This window comes from Xenopus laevis, chromosome 5S, assembly GCF_017654675.1.
Source record: "Xenopus laevis strain J_2021 chromosome 5S, Xenopus_laevis_v10.1, whole genome shotgun sequence".
Classification (NCBI taxonomy): Eukaryota; Metazoa; Chordata; class Amphibia; order Anura; family Pipidae; genus Xenopus; species Xenopus laevis.
In genome coordinates, this window is record NC_054380.1 from 5,076,886 (window position 1) to 5,103,426 (window position 26,541).

Below are 26,541 nucleotides of genomic sequence, written 5' to 3' on the forward strand. Positions count from 1 at the left end.
CCCTCTATGAATGTTATTATTAGTGAAATAAAGAGGTTGCTGTATTTTGTATACTAAACATGAACTATGAATGAAATATGAACTTACTGCACCACAAGCCTAATCAAACAAATAATTTATGCTTTCAAAGTTGGCCACAGGGGGTCACCATCTTGTAACTTTGTTATACATCTTTGCAAGACCAAGACTGTGCACATGCTCAGTGTGGTCTGAGCTGCTTAGGGATCATCATAAACAAAGCTGCTTGAGTTCTGCATGGCTGGGAAGTAAGGCGGGGGCTCCCCCTGCTGTTCATAAGTATGATTGTTTCCCTGCAGAGCAGTTAGGGACCGTCTGACAATTCCTATCCACAGCAGTAAATGAAGGGAGAATTTCACTGCATACAGTCAGGTTTCTTATAAAAACAGTACACATTTTTTAATTAAAGTATATTGGAGATAGGTTTCTTTTTCATTAAAGAAAGTAAAAATGGGATTTTATTTTTTTGCCTTTACATGCCCTTTAAGGTATGAATATCCACATTATTGAAAGATGCTTATCTTCGGGTGCCAAACATCCTAGATAACAGGTCCCATAGTGTAGTTGATTCTGCTTTCCATAGTCCTTCATAGGCATAGCCCTTACTTATGTATAATGACCCATATAGTATAGTATAGTATGGGGCAACTAGAACTGCCAAGCTATAAATGGTTACCTTTCGACCAGCAATATATCCTCCAGCCGCTCCAAAGCTTTTGGTGAAGGTGCCCATCAATACATCAATATCTGTCGGCTCCATCCCAAAATATTCCACCACTCCTCGACCTGTTGCTCCCACGGCACCGATACTGTGTGCTTCATCCAAATACAAGTAGGCTTTGTATTTCTGCTTTAAAGCTACGATCTCTGGAAGACGAGCTATAGAACCTTCCATGCTAAAAAGAGACAGAGAGAGGAGAAAAAAAGACCGCAAACAGCTTGGTCAATCTTGATAAGGTCCTTGAAATGTTTATCATCAAAAGTCTTTATCAGCTGAGACAAAGGGCTTCAATGTGGAATGAATTAGAGCTAAAGAGGCTTTAAACAGAGCCAGACAAGACCAAGTAATCCCTCATATAATATACTCCCGACTGCTGAAAGAAACATTTTTCATGTTTAAACGAGTGGTTCACCTTCAAGTTTACTTTTATTATGTTATAGAATGGCTAATTCTTAACAACTTTTCAAATGGTCTTCATGATTTATTATTCAAGATTTATTTTGTATAGGTTTTTTTTTTATAATTTGACTTCTTCTTCTGACTTTTTCCAACTTTCAAATGGGGGTCACTGACCCCATCTAAAAACAAATGCTCTGTAAGGCTACACATTTACTGTTATTGGTATTTTATATTATTTATCTTTCTATTCAGGCCTCTCCTATTCATATTGCAGACCCTTATCCAAATGAGTGCATGGTTGCTAGGGGAATTTTGACCCTAGCAACCAGATTGCTGAAATTGCAAACTGGAGAGCGGCTGAATAAAAAGCGAAATAACTCAAAAACCACAAATAATAAAAAATTAAAACCAATTAAAAATTGTCTCAGAATATCCCTCTCTACAGGGGGTCCAAATGCAAAAAACTCAAAAAATTAAAGTTTTTTTAACTATAAAATCCGAATTTTTAGTGAAAAAAACCCTCAAATTTTTTTTTGATTTATTATACCCTGAGGATGGAAAAAGTCAGAATCTGAAAATCTGGCTTATCAGACCTGCCGAGGTCAATGGGAGAAGCCCCAAAGATATCCTGATCTGTGCAAGAAGAGGGGTTGTCAACTAATGCCCCCAAAAGATTTGCTTTTTGATAATTATTTTTGAATGTTTTTATATTGATTAGTAACATTGTAGTGTTTCCCGTTAATGACAACCTCTAACCAGTTCTCATCTTGGTCAGTTATTTTTTTATTTTCAGCTTAAAAAAAATCCTTTATAGAGGACGGATGTGTTACAGTAGGTCTCCCTTGCTCTGCACAGACTCTAGTGATGAGTCAATCAATTCGCCAGGCGCAAACTCGTGGCGAATTTTCGGCACGTCAAAAAAATGTGGGCGTGCGTCAGAATAGTTGCGCCCCAAAATTATTTGGTCGCTCATTGACTTGAATGCAGTTGGACAAAATAGTCCCGTGCGTCGAAATTGACACGCGTCAAAATAATTTTGATGCCCATTGACTTCAATGGGTTTTGCAAATTTTTCGCCGTTTCGAGAATTTTGCTGATTTTTTCGAAACAGGACAAATTCGCCCATCACTAACAGACTTTTAGGGGCACATTTACTTAGCTCGAGTGAAGGATTAGAAGGAAAAAATACTTTGAATTTTGAAGTATTTTTTTGGCTACTTCGACCATCGAATTGGCTACTACGACCTTTGACTACGACTTTGAATCGAACGATTCAAACTAAAAATCGTTCGACTATTCAACCATTCGATAGTCGAAGTACTGTCTTTTTAAAAAAACTTCGACCACCTACCTCGCCACCTAAAACCTACCGAGCACCAATGTTAGCCTATGGGGAGGCTTTCTAGGCAATTTGGGATCGAAGGAAAATCGTTCGATCGATGGATTAAAATCCCTCGAATCGTTCGATTTTCTAATTTTCCTTCGATCCCAAATGAAGGAATCGCAGGAATAGCGCTAAATCCTTCGACTTCGATATTCGAAGTCGAAGGATTTAACTTTGAGGGTCGAATATCGAGGGTTAATTAACCCTCGATATTGACCAATAGTAAATGTGCCCCTTATTCTCAGAATATTACATTATACTGAATGAAGCACACATTTCATTTTCACCCTGTCCTACCTCCCATTCTTTCACCCTGGAAATTGGTATAATAACCTCTGCATAAACAACCTCCCCCCTAAGCTGCAGCATTAGTTGGACTTTGAGATAGGGAGCAGCACATTATATAAAGGTTGTTCAGAACAAACCCTATTCAGTAGGCTTACAGTATATTATAAAAGGGGTCGTACTGTTCTATCACAACCACAATTAAAGGGGCAGTAGACCTTCTTTTTCAACATTAGTCCAGTGAGCAGGGCTTGTGCTAAGCATTGAGTCTATTTCCTGACTCATATATGAAATCTTTTATGGGCAGCAATTATGCAAAATGCATAATCATTTTTCAAGTTTAAAAGAGTGGTTCACCTTCAAGTTAACTTTTAGTATGTTATAGAATGGCTAATATGTTATAGAATGGCTTCATTATTTATTATTCAAAATTTATTTTGTATAGTTTTTTTTTATAATTTGCCATCTTCTTCTGACTTTTTCCACCTTTTAAATGGGGGTCACTGACCCCATCTAAAAACAAATGCTCTGTAAGGCTACACATTTACTGTTATTGGTATTTTATATTATTTATCTTTCTATTCAGGCCTCTCCTATTCATATTGCAGACCCTTATCCAAATCAATGCATGGTTGCTAGGGGAATTTGGACCCTAGCAACCAGATTGCTGAAATTGCAAACTGGAGAGCGGCTGAATAAAAAGCTAAATAACTCAAAAACCACAAATAATAAAAAATGAAAACCAATTAAAAATTGTCTCAGAATATCACTCTCTACAGGGGGTCCAAATGCCAAAAACTCAAAAAATGATAGTTTTTTTAACTATAAAATCCAATTTTTAGTGAAAAAAAACCCTCAAATTTTTTTTTGATTTATTATACCCTGAGGATAGAAAAAGTCAGAATCTGAAAATCTGGCTTATCAGACCTGCCGAGGTCAACGGGAGAAGCCCCAAAGATATCCTGATCTGTGCTGGGTTTCGTGCAATAATCCGAAGATTTCGTGGTTTTCGGGAAAAAATCTGAAAAAATCTGAGTTTTCGGGCGGAAAATTCTAAAAATTTGTACGATCCAATTGTTTCAAGATTTTTTAGTTTTTTCCTGCACATGAAATTTTCAGGAAAATGTATTGATAAATAAGGGGAAATAATGTGCGGATTTGGACGGAGTATATTTCAGAAATAAATGAGTTACATTCGGATTTTGATAAATAACTCCCCTTGGTGATATTTCAAATCGCCCCTCTGTAAGATATTCTTCCTTTTTTACTAAAATGCGAAGTTGCGTCCAGGGTGCCGAACGCTGGCGAATTTTCGCCAGCGTTACTTCGGCAATGCGAGCAATGCAAAGCGAAGATGCACTAGCGTTCAATTCTGCCTCGCGCAACTTCGTTAGAGGTCTTCGCTCAGGCTAATTTGCATACGGTGGGAAATTTAAAATTGAATGGATTTATATGTTACAGCAAATACATTACATTACACAAGTCCAGGGTGAAGGCAAGTCTGGCGAAAGAGGTAACGTTCAGTAAAATGCGCATCTTAGTGAATTTGCGGAGTAACTTCCATTCGCCAGAGCGAAAATTCGACTGGCGATAGAGTTCGAATCACTGCTAGCGTCTATCTCCTTCGCTAGCGAAGTTACGCTTGAGCCCGTTAGTGAAGTCCCTGAAAACGGCAACGCTGGCGAACCTTCGCCAGTGTTAGTCTATTCGCCCTTTAGTAAATCTGCCCCCATATATGATGATCTGGATGAATGAGAATCTCCATAGACAGTGGGTAACTATAGAAGAAGCAGACCCCGCAGTTGCAGGGGGACCCGGATTGTGGGGTCTGCTTCCCCCATACTCCCCAGCCGCTCTCTTACCTGTAAGGAAGGGGAAGCAAGTCAGGGCGGCACATGAGCGGAGTCAGGATGTGGGCGGAGTTGGATCAGGTCGTGGGGGTGGGACGTGGGCGGGAGGATGGGGACCGCCCCCTCTGAAGGATTTTTAGCAGGGGGGCCAGGCGCACTCTAGTTCCGGCTCTGTCCCATAATGTTTATTCAGTAATATGATGGCTGCCCTACTCATTTGCTGCATGAAATCATTAGAAACATTGGACTCTGTGGTGCTTTACCAACAGAATATAGGCAAGAAGGACTTTGATTTACCTGTAAATGCCTTCCACAAGGATGAGGATTTTTTTCCAGGCCCTGTGGGTCCGAGGCTGCCCGTTCACCACTGCGTCTCGTAATAACTTCTCCAGGTTCTGCATATCTGACGATTCAGCAAGAAGAAACAATATCAATTGCTTTTCTGAGCAGAGGACATTAAACAATAACGAAAGAGAGATGATACAAATCGACTAAATCGATATCAAGCAGTTCGATTTTACCGACCGAGTGCTGCTGTTGTAATACACATCACCCCCCAAAAAAAAGAGGAAAAAGAATGAGCAATGTCACAAAGCGTTTTCAGATATTCGTAGCTGTACCTACTGGCGACTGATATCTTAATCTGAATATTCTTATATAATCTAATATACCAGTAAACCCCCGATTCTCTAAAGAATCGTTAATGGAAGAATGGTAACAACAGTGAGGCAGCAAAATGCGATGGGTGCTGATTCACTCTCCATCCCCAGGCAGCAACTGGCGACGTTAATTTGTGGGGATGTAGAGTGAATCTGTGCCTATTGCTTGTTATTACCTATCTGCTATTAGAATTCTTAAATTTTGAGTTTATTGGTAGTAAAGTGTTACTGAAAAATTTCTTTATAAACAACATTTTTTGTAAGAAAAATGTTCTCCTGTCCTTGAATGAGTTTTCCCTGGTGAGCTGTACTTAAAATCTTGACTTTAACATCAGATGAACGCTGCACTCTTGAAAATGCAACATAAAGTTGACCATGACCAAACACAGGCTCAGATAGGTAAATGCCGACTTTATCCAATGTTTGTCCTTGTGATTTGTTGATTGTCATGGCAAATGCAGCCTTAATGGGGAATTGTCGTCGTTTAAGTTTAAAAGGTAATTCCTGGTCAGAACTGGTAAGGTCAATTCTGGGAATCAAAACAGTATCACCGCTATGGGATCCTGTAAGCACTTCTGCCTTGATAACATTTTGTCTCATGCTCTTCACAACCAACCGTGTACCGTTACATAAACCTTGCTTAGTGTTAAGGTTTCTTAACAGCATGACTATTGTTCCTACTTTGAGTATAAGATTGTGTTGTGGTAATCCAGCAGGGTTGATGTTTAAATATTCTAATGGGAAATTAAGTTTCTCACTTTCGTCTTCAGAATCAATACAGTCAGTACTCAGAAAGACACAGCTTTGTCCAGGAAGTAATGCAATCACTTGGTTGTTTATCATGTCAACATCAATATTTTTTGGAGATAATATAGCCCGTTTTGCTAAAAATGGCCACCCACGCAGGTACGCAACCGGTTCCCCTCCTAGAGTGACGCTAGCGCCGCCATTAGACAAACTTGGAAAGGAGTAGCAAGATGGCCGATGCTTATACAGACTTTAGTGGGCGGATGACAAACTCGCAGAGGAGTAGCAAGATGGCCAACGCTTATACAGACTTTAGTGGGCGGATTTGGCAGTGGGCGGATGACAAAGTCGCAGAGGAGTAGCAAGATGGCCGACGCTTATACAGACTTTCGTGCAGGTACGCAACCGGTTCCCCTAGTGTGACGGTGAGCGCATCTGCCTCCCTAGATCCTAACCTTCCAGCGGTCGCCGCCTGAGTGAGCAGGAAAGAAGAGGCGGCGGGAGGCAGAAGGAGACGGTGAGCGCATCTGCCTCCCTAGATCCTAACCTTCCAGCGCATCTGCCTCCCCGATCCTAACCTGTTCTGATCCTAACCTTCCAGCACATCTGCTAATCGAAGGCCGCATCTATGTCTTTCGGCTGAAGTTGCGCGCGCATCTCATAGATCCTAACCAAAGTTGCGTGCGCATCTGCCTCCCCTCCACTCGGGACATAGATAGGCCTTCGATTAGTATATAGGATATTATAATATCAGTTCAATGTCCAGTGGAAAAGTCTATGGGGGGAATTCACAAAAGTGGCGGTAAAATAAGTCACCCCAGAAGTGGCGGTCGACAAATTTGTAAAATGTCGTACGAACGGCAAATTCACAAAGGCAGATGTTACCGTCTCTGAATGTCTCGTAAGTCCGACAATTGTCTAAAATCTCGTATATCTTTTCATCGTACAAACGACATTTACCAAGACTTTTCAAAAGACAATTTGACCGACATTTTCATTTTGGAGAGCCTAAAGTGTCTGAAAAATCGTCGGTCAAAAAAAATGAGTTTTCGAGTGATTCATAAAAATGTCGGGAAAAGTGGCGACACTAGTAACGACACTAATTCAAAAGTGTCATACAAGTCGGAAAATTGGCGGAGAAATGCTCTGTGAATTTTTCGCTGTTGCTACGACACTTTCTACGACATTTTAAAGACATTTTTTCGTTCCCGACAATTTTGTGAATTCCCCCCTATGTAAAAAAGAAATTTCACTAGTGATGGGCGAATTTCTCTCGTTCCGCTGAAAAAATTGTTAATTTTACAAAAGCAAGAGAAAACAAAGCTAAAAGTAAATAATTGCACATTTATCTCTCAATATTTCCACTTGAAAGGCCCAGGAGAAAGTTTCTCGTGTACAGCAGCCCTCCCGCATATCTAAAATCCCTTTAACAGGACCTATTTACATATTTATAATGTTCCTATTTATAAGTGCGTCAGGTTGGGCTGCTGAAAAAAATAAAATAAAGTGTCCCTATTCTCCTTTGCAACTAGGAAGGGACATTGTATTAACATACCTCCCAACTGTCCCTTTTTTTCGGAGGGACAGTCCCTCTTTTGACAGCTCAACCCGCAGTCCCTCATTTGTACTGGAAAGTCCCTCTTTTCTCTGCACTGAACAGCCAGAAAAAGAAACAAAGTTTCTCACTTAATTGGCTTTTAGCAGAGAGCCCAGAACAGCTAACAGGTGCAAATAAGATACTTTGTAACAATTTTGAGACACAAAAACAGTTTAGATAAGGAGAAATATTTTCAAACTTTCATAACCTGCCAAATTTTGTAAAACAAATATGGTAATTAGGGGGTGTGGCCACAGAAAGGGGTGTGGTCGAAAAATTGCTGCGCTACGTGCGGGAAAAATTTTTTTCTCTCTTTTTACTTCCAAAATGTTGGGAGGTATGTATTAAATCCCTAGAAACAAATAACGAGGCCTGTGCACTCTCCATTCAACTCCACCCGCTGTCAGTTCCGTGTACTTCTATTTGCAAGTGCCATCAAATCTATCTTAGAAAAGACATTTTTAGCCACCAAGAATATACAAACTTAATATCTGTGATATGATGAATGTAAATAACATGCTCATTTCAGGGCATTAACTTGATTTGTTTAATATCTGGTTAGACAGAGACATAATACTGACTTGGGAAGTCTTTTTTATTTGGGGATGATTTGGGCCCCCTCCCATCATCGTCATCTGTATGTAATTAGCACAAGCAGCTCTTTGATCAGGATGAAGCACAACAGAATAAAACAATCCCTTATAAGAAAAAGAGAGTAACCTGCCTCATTACATGGGACAAAGTATTATAATCAAAACATATAAATCAAACTCGACCAAATACGGACCTATCCGATCGAAAACTGACCTATGACCAAAAAAATACCTTCGACTTAATTTCTGTTGGTCTTTTTGAATTTGAATTTCAAAGTTTTTTCAATTTTGAAATTCGACCCTTGATAAATATGCCCCTTAATCTGTTCAAGAAATAAGAGTCTACCTTTTGAAGCACTAGAACATGAGTCTCGTCCTGGCACCTATTGGACAATGCTTTTACCTTGTGCACTTTTCCCCTCCAATTTGTGCCTGTATGTTAGCCATTATATACAGTAAGCTGTGTGTATACTTATCAAAATCGGGACTGACCCGTGAAAAATGTGGGAGGTATGTATACATACAATACAACAGAGAAGTAAAGTACAGCAGAAAAGGAAGAACACATCAGTGGTTTACAGAGTGGAAGAGATGAAAAACAGGTGGAGTAATGATTGTTAAATTACAATCTGTCAAAAACACAAAGGCAACAGGAACCAGAAGGGCATAAGAGAGAGAGAGAGAAGGGGAAGGTGTAAAATGCAAAACATTAAGTGGAAAATAAAACTCAGAACGAAAGTAATGTAAACATATTATCCATTCAATGAAAAGGTCACAGACAGCTTATAGTACTTCTCAACACTACTCTGAATATCTCATCAATAACATTACACATGTACTGCTACTAAAATAACTTCAGGTCATATAAAAGGCTCATAGTTGGCCGGGATCATCTGAAACACATGTAATTACTTAAGTCTGGGTCATTTACAGACAGCACTGGATAGACTAGAGCCATAACTACGGGATGTTAGAATAAAAAAATGTCTTTATTTCCAAGCATCTTTAAAAACACATACAGGCATTCTCCTGAGACTGTTCAACTAAACCATGGCGTGTCTAGGTCATTTACAGCCCTGGTGATTTCTGCTTTACTGCCGGACCAGAAATACTGCAGCTCTAACTGTAACAGGAAGAGATCACCTGACCAGAAATACTGCAGCTCTAACTGTAACAGGAAGAGATCCCCTGATCAGAAATACTGCAGCTCTAACTGTAACAGGAAGAGATCACCTGACCAGAAATACTGCAGCTCTAACTGTAACAGGAAGAGATCCCCTGATCAGAAATACTGCAGCTCTAACTGTAACAGGAAGAGATCACCTGACCAGAAATACTGCAGCTCTAACTGTAACAGGAAGAGATCACCTGATCAGAAATACTGCAGCTCTAACTGTAACAGGAAGAGATCACCTGACCAGAAATACTGCAGCTCTAACTGTAACAGGAAGAGATCACCTGACCAGAAATACTGCAGCTCTAACTGTAACAGAAAGAGATCACCTGACCAGAAATACTGCAGCTCTAACTGTAACAGGAAGAGATCACCTGACCAGAAATACTGCAGCTCTAACTGTAACAGGAAGAGATCATCTGACCAGAAATACTGCAGCTCTAACTGTAACAGGAAGAGATCACCTGACCAGAAATACTGCAGCTCTAACTGTAACAGGAAGAGATCACCTGACCAGAAATACTGCAGCTCTAACTGTAACAGGAAGAGATCATCTGACCAGAAATACTGCAGCTCTAATTGTAACAGGAAGAGATCACCTGACCAGAAATACTGCAGCTCTAACTAGTGATAGGCGAATTTACAAAACGGCACCGGCGTCTCGTTTTTGACGCCGGCGCCCGTTATTTAGAAAAAAATTTTTTTGACGTTGGCGAATTTTTGCCGCAAATTTTTGCGGGCGTTTTGCAAATTTATTCGCTGGTGGCGAATCGCGCAAATTCGCTCCTGGCGAATAAATTCACCCATCACTAGCTCTAACTGTAACAGGAAGAGATCACCTGACCAGAATACGCAGCTCTAACTGTAACAGGAAGAGATACTGACAAAATACTGCAGCTCTAACTGTACGGAAAATCAGCTGACAGAAAATACTCACAACTGTAACAGGAAGAGATACTACCAGAATACTGCAGCTCTAACTGTAACAGGAAGAGATCACTGACCAGAAATACTGCAGCTCTAACTGTAACAGGAAGAGATCACCTGACCAGAAATACTGCAGCTCTAACTGTAACAGGAAGAGATCACCTGACCAGAAATACTGCAGCTCTAACTGTAACAGGAAGAGATCACCTGACCAGAAATCACTTGTCAAAGCTCTAACTGTAACAGGAGAGATCACCTGACCAGAAATACTGCAGCTCTAACTGTAACAGGAAGAGATCACCTGACCAGAAATACTGCAGCTCTAACTGTAACAGGAAGAGATCACCTGACCAGAAATACTGCAGCTCTAACTGTAACAGGAAGAGATCACCTGACGAGAAATACTGCAGCTCTAACTGTAACAGGAAGAGATCACCTGACCAGAAATACTGCAGCTCTAACTAGTGATGGGCGAATTTGCAAAACGGCGCCTACGTCTAGTTTTTGACGCCGGCGTCCGTCTTTTCGTAAAAAAATTTTTTGACACTGGCGAATTTTTGCCGCAAATTTTTGCGGGCGTTTTGCGAATTTATTCGCTGGCGGCGAATCGCGCGAATTCGCTCCTGGCGAATAAATTCGCCCATCACTAGCTCTAACTGTAACAGGAAGAGATCACCTGACCAGAAATACTACAACTCTAACTGTAACAGGAAGAAGTGTGGAAGCAAAAGCCAGAACTCTGTCTGTTAATTGGCTCATGTGACCTAACATGTATGGTTTGTTTGTGTGCCCCGTGTTCCTACGATCCCAGGGGGTGGCCCTTATTTTTTAAAATGGCAATTTTCTATTTATGATTACCCAATGGCACATACTACTAAAGAAGTATATTATTATGAAAATTGTGTATTTACATGAAGCAGGGTTTTACATATGAGCTGTTTTATGCGATATCTTTTTATAGAGACCTACATTATTCGGGGGTTATAGTTTCCCTTTAAAGGGCCAGTGTATGATAAATCTCGATAATCAATTTAGACTTTTTTTTTTAAAAAACTTGAATCGAATTTGAACAATTCCCTAGTCGAATTTGAATTTAAAAATTCAAATTCGAAATTTGACCTAATCTGCCGCTAGGTCTATGTCTATTGGGATCTAATTGACTCTAGTTGCAAATCCCGTTCACTTGGATTGCTACAACTTTAACTTGTTCTGTAAAGGTTAATTCCATATGTACTATTTTTTACAATTATCTAACTGGTCCAACATATCTCTGTACAACTGAACTTTTCTTGATTATTATTTGCTCAGTGTTGTTAGGTTTGGTTTCATTTAGTTTTCTTACTCAACTTAGTCTAAAAACAGTTTAGATGGTGTCGCCACCTATTGTTTGGAACGTGCTACTTTTCCATGCCATAAACACCCTAAACTGCATATATTTGCTTAACAGTCCAACACTGGACTTCTATTGAAATCTTGCTTAAAGGAAAACTATACCCCTCAAACAATGTAGGTCTCTATAAAAAGATATTGCATAAAACAGCTCATATGTAAAACCCTGCTTCATGTAAATAAACCATTTTCATAATAATATACTTTTTTTAAATAGAAAACTGGCATTTTAAAAAATAAGGCCTGCCCCCTTGGGATCATATGATTCACGGTGCACACAAACAAACCATACATGTTAGGTCACATGAGCCAATTAACAGTCAGAGTTCTGTCTTTTGCTTCCACACTTCTTCCTGTTACAGTTAGGGCAGAGACACTCGCTGCTATTTCGGGAGATTAGTCGCCCAGCGCCCTTCTTAGGGCGACTAATCTCCCCAAACTGCTTTCCCACTGGCTATAGTGTAAATTGCCGGTAGGATGGCACTCGGATCGCTTTGGCTTTCCAAAGTCGCTCGAAGTTTCCTCGTGAGGCATTTCCCCTTGGAGGGCTTAGAAATGGTTAATGCAGCCAGATTTGGGATTAACTTGAAGGCCCATTAAAGCCAAGAAGCGTTGCCCAGTTCCACGTAAGAGTACACAGCAAAGTATTACAAATCAATTCCACTCAAGCACAAAGCTCACCTCTCCAGCCAATCACCTCCAGTATTTGTACAGCCAATGCGGAAGAGCCTGCCATTTGCTTAGGACGCGGCCTCATTATGATTTCACTATTTAACTTTAAGGAATTTGGTGAATGCACTCTAATAAATGTCTCAAGTGAATCATCAACAGCAAGGGAGTTCTTTCCATGTCACTTTTGTAGAGTGCAAGAGACAGAATGAATGTGGCATACGGAAGAGTTCCCCCAAAATTCAAAATAATGGGCAAATCCAAAAAATGTAGCCTCTAACTAAAAGTCTAAGGCTAGAAATGCTGTATTTTGTATACTAAATATAAACATGAACTTACTGCACCACAAGCCTAATTAAACAAATGATTTATGTTTTCAAAGTTGGCCGCATGGGGTCTTGTAACTTTGTTATACATCTTTGCAAGACCAAGACTGTGCACATGCTCAGTGTGGTCTGGGCTTCAGTTGGGAGGTTAAGCTTAGGGATCATTATCAATGATCAAAACAGCACAAGTCAAATAATATCTGCCAGAAGCCAATACAGCAAGACTGATTAATAATCAGAATATACAGACTGCACTGGGTCTTGCGGATACAAATCTCTACACAGTCGCCGGCTGCTTTATAGGGAAACAAACAAAACTGCTCAAGTTCTGGGAAGTAAGGTGGGAATGCTCCCCCTGCTGTTCGTAAGTATGATTGTTCCCTGCAGAGCAGTTAGGGACCATCTGAACTTTCCCATCTACAGCAGTCAGAGTAAGTAAATGAAGGGGGAATTTCACTGCATACAGTCAGGTTTCTTATAAAAACGGTAGACATTTTTTAATTAAAGTATATTGGAGTTAGGTTTCTATTTCATTAAAGAAAGTAAAAATGGGATTTTATTTTTTGACTTTACATCCCCATTAAGGCTTGATCCAGTGAGTATTAAACAATGCTTGACATAGCATTGACAAAAATAACATGCACACCAGGAAAATAAAGCAGGTAGGTATTGTGTGATCACTAAATTCTTAAAGGGGCGGTTCACCTTTAGATTAACTTTTATCATGTTATAGAATGGCTAATTTGGAACTTATTTTTTCTTTTTTTATAGTTTGTTTTTTTCCTTCTGGCTCTTTCCAGCTTTTAAATGGGGGGTCACTAACACCTCTAGGGTTGCCAACTTTCCTCCTGACTAACTCTGGATGGGGGGATGAGGCTGTAACGTAGCGGGATGGGGCGTGATATAGAGGGGGTGTGATGTGATGAAGAGGGGTGGGGCTATGATGTGGTGATTGGCCAATCGCCACATTAATCTGAGGGAATCCTGCCCAGTTTTTCAAATTAGGAAAACCAGGCAGGCAGTTTTGACCCGGACAGCTCTTCAAAAACTGGGCTGTCTGGGTCAAAACCAGACAGGTGGCAACCATATTCCCTAGCAACTAGATTGCTGATATCGCAAACTGGAGAGCTGCTGAATAAAAAGCGAAATAACTCAAAAAACACAAAAAAATTAAAAAAAAATGCAAATTGTCTCAAAATATCACTCTCTACAACAAAATAAAAGTTAATTTAAAGATAAACAACCCCAAGCACTTAGTGGTTAGATTTTATTATTATAGTGGCCGGATAATGGCACTCACTGTTGTGTTTGAAAATTCGTATTGTTGCCCCGGAGAGTCTTGCACCAAGTATCAAAGAGGTGTGGTTCAGCTCATCGCTTAATATAAGGCAGCCCTGCAATGGGAGGCAGCAAGGTGTAGATGATTAATGCATAGACCTCGTTTCATATTACAATTTATAACAAAAAAAACATCCTTGAAATAGGAAACCGGAAAATAACAACAACTGGTTGTACCTCAACAGCTTCAATGGATAAAAATAACACGTAGAAATAATAATAATAAAAAAAAAACCCCAACATACCATCTTATGATGGGCAACACATTGCACTGAACTATGGGTAAAAAGCCACGTTTCTTGTTCCCTCATACCCCACTATTGTTGTGTAAACGCTCATTGACATATTCAACTGTTGACTGTTCATCATCCCCATTGGAGGCACACTAGGGTTAGTTTCATCAATAAGGGACCGGTTTTTAGGATAGGCAGATGATAACAATTATATAGGGCTTAGCCCCCAGAAAAAGAACCAACTACTATACATTCAAGTTTTTTTAAAGCGATTCATCCGAATCCTTAATTCTTCATTAAAGATTTGGCCGAATCCCAAACTAAGGGTCAGGGAGAGCTGCCCTTTGTCCAATGAAAAGTCACATGATTTTAAAGGGATCCTGTCATCGGAAAACATGTTTTTTTCAAAACGCATCAGTTAATAGAGCTGCTCCAGCAGAATTCTGCACTGAAATCCGTTTCTCAAAAGAGGAAACAGATTTTTTTATATTCAATTTTGAAATCTGACATGTGGCTAGACATTTTGTCAATTTCCCAGCTGCCCCATGTCATGTGACTTGTGCCTGCACTTTAGGATGGAACTGCTTTCTGGCAGGCTGTTGTTTCTCATACTCAATGTAACTGAAGGAGTCTCAGTGGGACATGGGTTTTTACTATTGAGTGTTGTTCTTAGATCTACCAGGCAGCTGTTATCTTGTGTTAGGGAGCTGCTATCTGGTTACCTTCCCATTGTTCTGTTGTTAGGCTGCTGGGGGGGATGATATCACTCCAACTTGCAGTACAGCAGTAATGAATGACTGAAGTTTATCAGAGCACAAGTCACATGACTGGGGGCAGCTGGGAAATTGACAATATGTCTAGCCCCATGTCAGATTTCAAAATTAAATAAAAAAAAATCTATTTGCTCTTTTGAGAAATGGATTTCAGTGCAGAATTCTGCTGGAGCAGCACTATTAACTGATGTGTTTTGAAAAAAACACGTTTTCCCATGACAGTATCCCTTTATTATAAAGCAAAGGGTGTGGACAGAACCTGATTTATTGCATAATTTGTAAGGCTGATAGTTTTCCTCCAGTGTCATATTCCATATATATATATATATAATCACAGACAAATGAGTCACACTGTATTGTGTTGCCATGCTCCATTGATAGTTTGCACAGTATAAAAAGATAGGGTCATTGAGTATCATACTAAGGAATGGAACACATAACTAAGTAGCAAAGTGATAGGGCAATTGCGTTGTGTGATGACTGCTTTATGGTTTATGGTTGACCCATAGGTGAGATCAGGCAATGCCAGCAATGAACCATCTTCCAACTGCCATAACTTTCTGTCAGAAATGACACACCATTTGCATGAGCTGGAAGAGCTTACAAAGTCCACAAAAAAACAGATTTAGGGGCTGAAAAGTCAGGGCAACTGTTGGGTTTGATTTGTTACCACCTGTGAAATGGGGGAATATTTTGTGGGTAAATTCCATGTTTTGTAGAAAACCTTGCTGTGAATAAAACACAGCTGTACAACTGCTTGAACTTAAGGGGGCCATACACGCAAATACGCAGAATTCTATTGTTTCTATATGTATATCTGACCTTTCAGCTCTGCACGTATGTATTGAAACGAATGATCTTTCCTGGAAACATCTTTTCCAAGAAAGGTCGTAATTGTTATGTCTATGGCCACCTTTACACCAGGGGGCAGATATATCAAAGGTCGAGGTGAAATTTCTAATTAAAAAAATTCGGATTTCGAGCTATTTCGGTGTACCTCGACTAAAGAATAATCCAAATTCGTTTTGAATTTGAAAAAAATTAGAATATGGACATTTATCATGTACTGTCTCTTTAAAAATTCGCCTTCAACCATTTGACTTCAACCATTTTTTGGACTTTGAAAAATCTAAGTTTTTTGGGGCAAATACTTTGATTCGAATTCGATCGAATGCGCGTAGGGGCAAATTTACTTAAGGTCGAATATTGAGGGTTAACCCTCGATATTCGACTGTCGAAGTTAAATCCTTCGACTTCGAATATCGAAGTCGAAGGATTTAGCGATATTCGTTCGATGGAATTTAATCCATCGATCGAAACGATTTTTGTTCGACCAAAAAAAGACAGCCAAGCCTATGGGGACCTTCCCCATAGGCTAACATTGACTTCGGTAGCTTTTAGGTGGCGAACTAGGGGGTCGAAGTTTTTTCTTAAAGAGACAGTAATTCTACTATTGAATGGTCGAATAGTGGAACGATTTTTAGTTCGAATCGTTCGATTCGAAGGTCGAAGTCGAAGGTCGAAGTAGCCCATTCGATGGTCGAAATAGCCAAAATAACCATTCGAAATCCAAAGTATTTTTCCTCTATTCCTTCACTCGAGCTAAGTAAATGGTCCCCATAAACTTTGATTCAACTTATCCTCAGGAGTGCTCCCTCAACCCCCCCCCATTTGTATTAACAGGTCCCATACCTGTACTTTAAAAAAAACTCAACTGATTGAGAAGGGGACATGCATAAATGTATTAAGAACAATTATGAATATCTGTGGAAAATCTGTGTTGCAATCCATTATATATATATATATATATATATATATATATATATATATATATATATATATATATATATATATATAATATTATATATATATATATAATATTATATATATTAAGCACTTTTATTTCTACAAGAAAAGACTTGTGACAACAAACCTTTCCAACTAACGCAGGGATATTCATGGAGTTGGTGGCAAAACCCATGCTGAAAACCATCGCTTCTTCTACACCAAGGAACTCAGCCACCAAGTCTTCAAGTTCTTTGTGATTATCCAAGTGACCTGAAACAATGGAAAGAGCTCAGACATTATCAGACAACTCTCCAATATCAGTCATCTTTAAAACAACTACTTGTCACTGCAATTTTTTCCATAGTGGCTTTTCCATAAAAAAAATTGGCTACATACAGTATATTTTCATTTGCAATTGGCCTAAGGCATTGATTCCCAAAACCGTGCTGTTGTCCTTGAAACATCAATTTTGTAAATGTTTCTATGCCTGGCTTTCGATAGACTTCAAACATGTGACAATGTCCTCTCAGTATAAAGGCAGCCATTATTTAAAGAGGAGCGATCACGCATCAATTAAATATGCTATACCATTTCTTAAATAATCTAGTTTATCTTCACTATTCCTTTCTCAGCATTCCCTTAATTCTGTCTTCATTCAGCAGTTGGGTGTCAGATAATAATTGACAGTTAGATCCAATATAGGGGCTCCTTTTGCCTAGAAGATGTATTAGAGCTCACTCTATTAAAATCACCAGACATCATGTCTCTCTACATGCAGAATTTGTACAAAAGGCAGTTATTTTGTTAGATTTTGTTTGTACTGGAATCAGTTATTTGAGTGAGCTCTTATACATCTTCTGTACCATTTCTTAAATAATCAAGTTTATCTTCACTATTCCTTTCTCAGCATCTGTTTCTCTTCATTCTGTCTTCATTCAGCAGTTGGGTGTCAGATATTCACTGACAGTTACTGTAGATCCAATATATCTTATAGGGGGGGCTCCTTTTGCCTAGAAGATGTATTAGAGGTCACTCTATTAAAATCACCAGACATCATGTCTCTCTACATGCAGGATTTGTACAAAAGGCAGTTAATTTGATAGATCTTGTTTGTACTGGAATCAGTTATTTGAGTGAGCTCTAATACATCTTCTGTACCATTTCTTAAATAATCAAGTTTATCTTCACTATTCCTCTCTCAGCATCTGTTTCTCTTCATTCTGTCTTCATTCAGCAGTTGGGTGTCAGATAATAATTGACAGTTAGATCCAATATATCTTATAGGGGGACTCCTTTTGCCTAGAAGATGTTTTAGAGCTCACTCTATTAAAATCACCAGACATCATGTCTCTCTACATGCAGAATTTATGCAAAAGGCAGTTATTTTGTTAGTTTTTGTTTGTACTGGAATCAGTGATAAACTTGATTATTTCAGAAACGATGTAGAATATTTAAATGATTGTATTTACAAAGTTTCTTATTTCAGTATGCCGAAGCTTATTATTTAATTTTAATTTTCACGATCGTTCCCCTTTAAGAAGTGCTCCTAGGAGCCCATGAACTATACTCACATGATGAAATTGGTTTTGTAGGTCACAGAGTTTAGCTAAAGTATTACAAACAGGCTAAGTTCATCCAGAATTACCCAGTGAAACAGGTATGTCGATGCCTTAAGGGAGTAATGTTAAAATTTAACCTTGTTTATATTTTCTCCCTGAAAATCAGGCATATTGTAGTCATTTAAAACTCCATTTACTATTTAGAGGAAAACAGACCTTTAACCATTAATTGAGAAAATTGTGCAGGACGGCTTCATTTTAGCAGAAAAGTAACTTGAGGAAGACAAATCTAAACCTACTTTTTCTCCCAAAGGTCAGCCATGTATTCTGCTGATTTAAGTTAAGAAAATCATCTGTATTCTAAAATATGTTTATTTCTTTTATTATCTCTTTAAATCACAGCTGTTTACATAACAAGTAGTGATGGGCGAATTTGCGCCGTTTCGCGAAACGGCGCCGGCGTCTCGTTTTTGACGCCGGCGTCCGTTTTTTCGGCACCCGTTTTTTATGCCGGCGAATTAAAATCGCGCCTGGCGAATAAATTCGCCCATCACTAATAACAGGAAGTTAAGGGATGGGATCTAGTATCTGGAATCCCGTTACCCATAAAGTAAATATAAAATCGGGGACAACGGGACAAAATCAACCGATCACTGGTTTTAAATTATGAAAATATCTAACTACTAGGATACTAGGAAGGTAACATAGAAAATAGCATAAAAATTATTCATATGGCAAACAATACTATTAGATTTTTAGGGGCAGATTTACTAAGCTCGAGTGAATGGTTTGAATTTCAAAGTAAATTTTTGGCTATATTCGACCATTCGACTTCGATAAAAAACGTTCGACTATTCGACCATTCGATAATCGAAGTATTGTCTCTTTAAAAAAAACTTTGACTTCACACTTCGCCAAATAAAAGCTACTGAAGTGCAATGTTAGCCTATGGGGACCGTCCAGAGCACTTTTTTGGTCGAATAGAAATCCTTTGATCGATCGCTAAAAATTGGTTGATCGAACCATTTTTATTCGACCGCAGGATTGCCAAATTTGTTGAAAAAACTTCGAATTCGATATTTGAATTCAAAGTTTTTTAATTCGATGGTCGAATTTCGAAGTTATTTGTACTTCGAAATTCGACCCTTGATAAAAAAGAAATATCCTTTATTTAGAAAATCCCAGGTCCCAACATTCCAGATAAAAAATGCTGTGCTTTGTGTATGTGTATAAACAATAAGGGGGTTATTTTTTAAAATCCGAATCCAAAAAACAAAGTATAGTTTTTTTTCTATAAAATTCTAATTTTTAGTAGAAAACAACTCAAATTTTTCGATATATATTATACCCAGAGGATGGAAAAAGTCCGAATCAGATAATACTCCATCTCAGACCTGCTGCGGTTGTATATAAGTCAATGGGAGAGGTCCTTATCCTATTTGGAAGTTTCTGTGTTCTGCACTAGAATTAGCCCAAAATCCATCTATTTCAGACTTTTTTAGGGCAAAAAATCAAAAAAATTTGGACTTTTTAGTAAAAAGTCTGAAAAATTTAGTGATTCGGGAAAAAATTCAGATTTTCTCTCGATTTTATTGACTTTTTACCTGATCTGATTAAATTGATTTTATAATAAATAAGGTCAAATCATGGATTCTAGTTTGTTCTGACTTTTTTTAAAAAAATAATCAGGAAAATTCAAAAATATTATTTATCAGATTTTGATAAATAACCCCTAAGAGATAAGCAGATTTATGTAGTAATGTGACAATCATTAAGCCATTCACAAACACCCCCACCATAGATAACTATTCCGATATCCTCAGCCTGGGATGATGCAGACGGGTCAGGGCAGTGTTTTATCAGTAGCAATAATAAATGTTTCTTATAAACTAAAAAAACACTGTTATGAACAGTAATGGGCAAATAAATTTGCCTGGTGCGAATTTGCAGTGAATGTCCACGTTTCGCCACGGGCAAATAAATACGCTTAACTTTTGTGAAAATCTGTCAAAAAATTTTGTATGCGTGTCCAAAAAAGTCACTCACATCAAAATCGCTGCGCGTCAACACTATTTGGAAGCCCATTGACTTTAACGTGGCGTCAAAATTGACGTGGGCATCAATTTTCAAGATTCAAAAATTTTCTTGCAAAATTCGCGCATCACTAGTTATGACCTGTCTGTATCACTGCAAGTTGATTGTCTCTCTCTATGTATTAGTATGTATATTAGTGATGGGCTAATTTGTCCCGTTTTGCCTCGAATTTCGCCCTGAATTTCGCAAATTTCCCGCAAAATTCACGAAACGGGGCGGAAAATTCACAAAACGATGATTTTGATGCCGGCGTCAATTAAAGTCAATGGGCGTCGTTAATTGTTGCCGGCGTCTGAATTGTCGGCGGTGCCGAATCTGTAGCCGGCATCAAAACACTTTGAATTTCCGCACCAAATTCGCAAATTTATTTGCCGGCGGCGAAAAGTGGAAATTCGCTGCAAATTCGCACCTGGTGAATAAATTCGCCCATCCCTAATGCATATCTGTAAATTGGTTATTGGGAAATTGCTGGAATACCACAGAGTTTTTCTCCTTATGTAATATTATAGCAAGTATATTTATCACATGATGTAAAAACTGAATCTGTAGACATGTATATATGAATGGTGTGTCTGTTTATTCTATGCCTCTATTATATGCTCCTGTACACACAGATATTAGTACATTTGTTTCTATGCATCAGTTCTCTGTTATATTAACCACTCTAATGAAATAATAATACAGAGACCATGGTAATTACTAGAGAGAAGTCTTCATACCCATCTCTTGTCTGGTGCTACAGACTCCAACTCCATAACTTTGTATCGTATCCTTCACCAGAACTAGAGACTCGGGGTCATTCTCGGCAAAGCCAAGGTAGTTATAAGAGCCCATGTTCACGACGTCTTTAATTACTCTTCCTGTGAACCTAAATAGGGCATAGGTGGAAATAAATACATTTTATTACACATTTAGTCTGTAATTGAAGGGACAGAATAAAAAACACATCCAGGCACACACCATGATGTATTTTGAACAACACAGGTGCTATATTGTACCAGCGGAATTACTCATATCAGTTTTCAAGCGTTCTTCAAGTTAGGACATGGTTGTACGGGTATCTTCATTGCTACTGAACCCCCAAAGGCTGAACTTCTCTACACAAGCCCAAGCCATTGGTATTACTTATCTCGTCTTTAGAAGTCAACATCTTTGCCATACAAAGTGGTAATACCACGTCATGGGCATGAGATCTGCTTCTCTGTGATAAAACCAAGTGTGATCATAGAACTTATCTTAGCTCAGAGAAACATGCATGGGAACAGCAATATCCTTCACAACATTTCATTAGCTTTGGTATTTTACTTAAAGGGGAACTCCGGCTTCCTAACCAAAATTTGATAAAGAGGCACAGAAACCCCTAATATACCCATCACAGTTACCAGTTTCTTCAAAAAGTCTGAATAAATGGCATTTTCTCTGCTAAAAATCCAACTGTTTAACATTTCTTCTCTTTCTGCATCATTTGAAATCCTGGCAGGGAAGGAGGGACTAAACACTGATGTTACAAATTGTAACAACTTCTCCACAGCTTACAGACAGCATGCAGGAACTACATAACCCACAATGCATTGCACTGGGACGATCCTTTCCTTATTGAAATCACATGTACAGGGAATTGTGGGGTTTGGAGGATGCAGGCTGAGGACAGATGGCTGTTGATACAAAGTAACAGTAGTCAGACAGCTCAGCAAAGTAGTCAGACAGCTCAGCAGGAGAGCAGGGGGCTGGGCTTAGGCAACTGTCAGAAACCATTACAAATCATGAAAATGTTTAATGTTTTTTAACTGATGTATATTGCAATGTTGCTTGAAATTATGTTTACTTTTCACAAAGCTAAAGTTATGTTTGTGTGGAGTTCCCCTTTAAGCTTCTTTCTTCTTTCCAGGTAGGAGGCCAAATCGTACAGCAGGTTATAAAAAAACGTGTTTCCTCCTGATACAAACACTTATGCTGACTGTACGGTCAGTGGGGTTTTTATTTGCGGCAACTCCCATGTGGAAATGTCAGGCTTTTTGATATCAGCAGGGTGTGTCTGTGTTCTACCAGGGGACAGAATAACTATAACAAAATAGGAACATGCTGTTTATTCATTGGGCCTCCAGAACCTTTAATAAAATGGCTTCAGTGCTGATCAATATGTGCAGCTTTGCATTAGAGAATTGTAGAATTCTATATGTTTCTCAAATGGAAGCTTAAATCAGTGGTTTCGGCTTTATCTGAGAATATATTTTACTGGTAAGGTTGACACCAGTTTTTTTTTCTTGCTCAAACCATGAAAATTCAGCCGGCACAAAATGGACCAGAGTCAAGTTCTGCTGCTTAATTATTTATTAAAATGTTATAGCACCCGTAGTGCAAGAAAAATCCTTACGTGTTTGTGCCTACATGGGGCATTTAGTGGGGCCTTTAGTCTTGGGCTAATGACAGAAAAGTAATACACAGAATTTAAAGGAACTACAGGCATGGGACCTGTTGTCCAGAATGCCTGGGACTTTCCAGATAACGTATCTTCCCGTAATTTGGCTCTTTATACCTTAAAGTGGACCTGTCACCCAGACACAAAAATCTGTATAATAAAAGTCCTTTTCAAATTAAACGTTAAATCCAATTTCTATTTTTTATTAAAGCATTCATAGCTGTTGTAAGCTCATTTAAAAATCTCAGCTGTCAATCAAATATTGCCTGCCCCTCCTCTATGCCTTAGGCAATTACTTTCACTTTCCATTCAGCACTTCCTACATGTCACTGCTCTCCCCACATTCCCCCGTTCTCTTCACCATTTAATTGTGTAACCAGGACATGGGGATGGACATCAGGTCCCCCATTCTGGTGCACAAACAAGATTCTGAGATAATACAATTAATACAGTGTCCACAAAATGGCTGCTGCCTGCTTGTTATAATTATGAGTTCCCAGACTGAAGAAAACAAGATTCAAATAAACTATATAGTGTAATGAAAGTTCATTTTGCTTGACTAATTTGTTAAAATAGGATTCTGAATAATTTTTTGGGGTGCCGGGTCCCCTTTAAGTCTACTAGAAAATCATAAAAACATTAAATAAACCCAATAGGCTGGTTTTGCCTCCAATAAGGATTAATTATATCTTAGTCTGGATCAAGTACAAGCTACTGTTACAGAGAAAAAGGAAATATTTTTTTTAAAATTTAGATTATTTTAAAAAAATGGAGTCTATGGGAGACGGCCTTTCCATAATTCGGAGCTTTCTGGAAAACGGGTTTCATACCTGTATATCCAGTGACAAAGCTTATATTACAACAAGTTACAAACAAGTTTACATAGTCATATACACATATTCTATACATATTTACACATAATTTACACATCAATTCAGGTGCTAACATATCATATAAGCACAAGCATAGCTATACTGAACAAATATTTTTTTCTGATCATTATTATCATTCACCTGTACGTCCAGTTATAGTCGTCTGTCACGCGCTCCATTAGGTCAAACTGAGGTCCAGGGACACTGCAGATGGGACGGTTCCAGCTATCTCGCACCCGCATATAAAGGTTTCTTGTATAAAAGTTTTCAAAATCTTGATACAGAGGCACAAAGTCCTACATTACAGAGAAAATTCTTATTAAAAAGGCATATGAAAGGAACATTAGCATGGCCAACGTGTTTATAGCACTGTACAAAAGGGTACATAACAAATGGCTTACAGACAAACTGATAGAATAGGACACGTAAGTTGTTCTCCTCTTCTTCAAAAAATGCACCAGCCCAGGATGCCTAGGACACTGGAAAATTATACAAAAAGAACCCCAGGCTGATGCATGAGGCTTCTCTAGCCTCTCTCCTTAATATACACTCTATCACTATATACTGAACCCTAAAAGGCCAGAATAGCTTTCTTCATCTCAATACTTCTACATATATCTCTGCTACCAAATAAAAGAAATACTGTAAATATATCACGATATCTATAAGCAATATGTGCAGTAACGGATGACCCTTTGGTCAGACTCAATAGCGTTCTCCTAAAAACATCAACCCTCTACACAAATTATAACATATGTTGAATGTGAAAACATGACTATCAAAGTAGTTAAAAGCAACAATGAATCCTTACTTTTTGCTCTTTTCTTTCTTCAGCCATGTGACATTTTTCGAGACCCCACGCTCTCATAAAGTCTCGCAGGTAGCCAAACAACGTCACAACTCCAAATCCTATATAGGTGAGCACAGCAACATACATTGGGGCTTCTTCAAACGATTCCAAAAATGGCTTCTTGTATAGGGTGTCATTTGCTGTTCCATTGTGCTGCAAGCGGAAAAATGGTTCAAACAAAGGGATTCTGTCATTACACTGCAAATAATTCACTCTACAATATAAAATGTCATTCCTGAACCAACAAGCGTATTTTTTATTTGTAATATTGGTGTGTAGGTGCATCTCAGGTCATTTTGCCTGGTCATGTGCTTTCAGAAAGAGCCAGCACTTTAGAATGGAACTGCTTTCTGGCAGGCTGTTGTTTCTCCTACTCAATGTAACTGAATGTGTCTTAGTGGGACCTGGATTTTACTATTGAGTGCTGTTCTTAGATCTACCAGGCAGCTGTTATCTTGTGTTAGGGAGCTGCTATCTGGTTACCTTCCCATTGTTCTGTTGTTAGGCTGCTGGGGGGGAAAGGGAGGGGGTGAGTAGTAGTAGTACAGTAGTAAAGAGTGACTGACGTTTATCAGAGCACCAGTCACATGATTGGGGGCAGCTGGGAAACTGACTATATGTTTAGCCCCATGTCAGATTTCAAAATTAAATATAAAAAAATGTGTTTGCTCTTTTGAGAAATGGATTTCAGTGCAGAATTCTGCTGGAGCAGCGCTATTAACTGATGCGTTTTGAATTTTTTTTCCCCCATGACAGTATCCCTTTAATGAATCAGTGATTAAGTGAGATCTGCAGTTTAGAGCATTAATATCAAATTCATTATAAGCTAAATTATCTATTGTTATTAACAACTGAATTAAACTGTAGGCAGCTACCAAATTGGCATTCGTTACTAAAACCAGCAGTGCCATGTCCACTACCCTTCTGTAAATTTTAGGTGAACAGGAATAATGTTCCATAAAAGCTGAATCTCCTCTTGGTCAAGTGATCTGTTTGACCATGAGGACACACTACTTTTTCCTTAGATATTCTGCTACGTGTGTGTGAAGTGTCTTCTGGGTTTTCAAAAATGAATATTGTAGATGTATAATCCCTCTGTCTAGATCCACTTGGGCCCTAGGGTAGCAGGATATAATGTAACTGATAGCAAATGTATTGGGTTTAAGACACTGGTTCAAAACTGGCATATTAAATTAAAAGGAAAGTTCATATATTCATATGTCCTCCTACTATAAAAGGCACTTGAATACAGGTTATAGTAAACCAATCCTAGGAACTAGGATTAAAAGTATGATTTTTAACAAATATCATGCAGGACCAGGTAGCCACCAACTTCAAAAAGTAACATAATTCCTTTTAAAATGACTATAAAAACAACCTGATTTCTTTAAGACGTTCCAATGGTGATGACAGTTAATCTTACCAGGTGGGAAATATAAATCTAATTTGTAACCATTCATGAGCTACTGTAGGTCTGTTACTTGTAGAACTAGAAAGTCTGGTTGGTAAAGCCACTAGACAAAACACATCAAACCAACAATCCTATGACTCATTATCATTAAAGAGGTGAAAAAGTTGTCAAGGGAACAAAAGTAACAAATGCTGACAGCATCACTCCCAACCCAAAGGTTCAAGTGAACAAAAGTAATGAATAGTTGACTGCATTACTCCCAACCCAAAGGTTCAAGTGAACAAAAGTAACGAATCGTTGACTGCATTACTCCCAACCCAAAGGTTAAAGTAAACAAAAGTAACGAATAGTTGACTGCATTACTCCCAACCCAAAGGTTCAAGTGAACAAAAGTAAAGAATAGTTGACTGCATCACTCCCAACCCAAAGGTTCAAGTAAACAAAAGTAACGAATAGTTGACTGCAT

The 26,541-nt window shown here is 38.6% G+C and overlaps 1 protein-coding gene across 1 annotated transcript in view; it reads right to left on the reverse strand.

Annotated features, from left to right (window-relative positions):
- sptlc3.S (serine palmitoyltransferase, long chain base subunit 3 S homeolog) overlaps nucleotides 1–26,541 on the reverse strand; it is a 56,136-nt gene that overhangs the window by 10,649 nt on the left and 18,946 nt on the right. Inside the window, 7 exon segments of the mRNA NM_001096459.1 lie at nucleotides 695–914; nucleotides 4,955–5,060; nucleotides 14,039–14,132; nucleotides 17,016–17,140; nucleotides 21,243–21,391; nucleotides 23,956–24,110; nucleotides 24,626–24,817. Of these exon segments, the coding sequence (NP_001089928.1) occupies nucleotides 695–914; nucleotides 4,955–5,060; nucleotides 14,039–14,132; nucleotides 17,016–17,140; nucleotides 21,243–21,391; nucleotides 23,956–24,110; nucleotides 24,626–24,817 (1,041 nt within the window).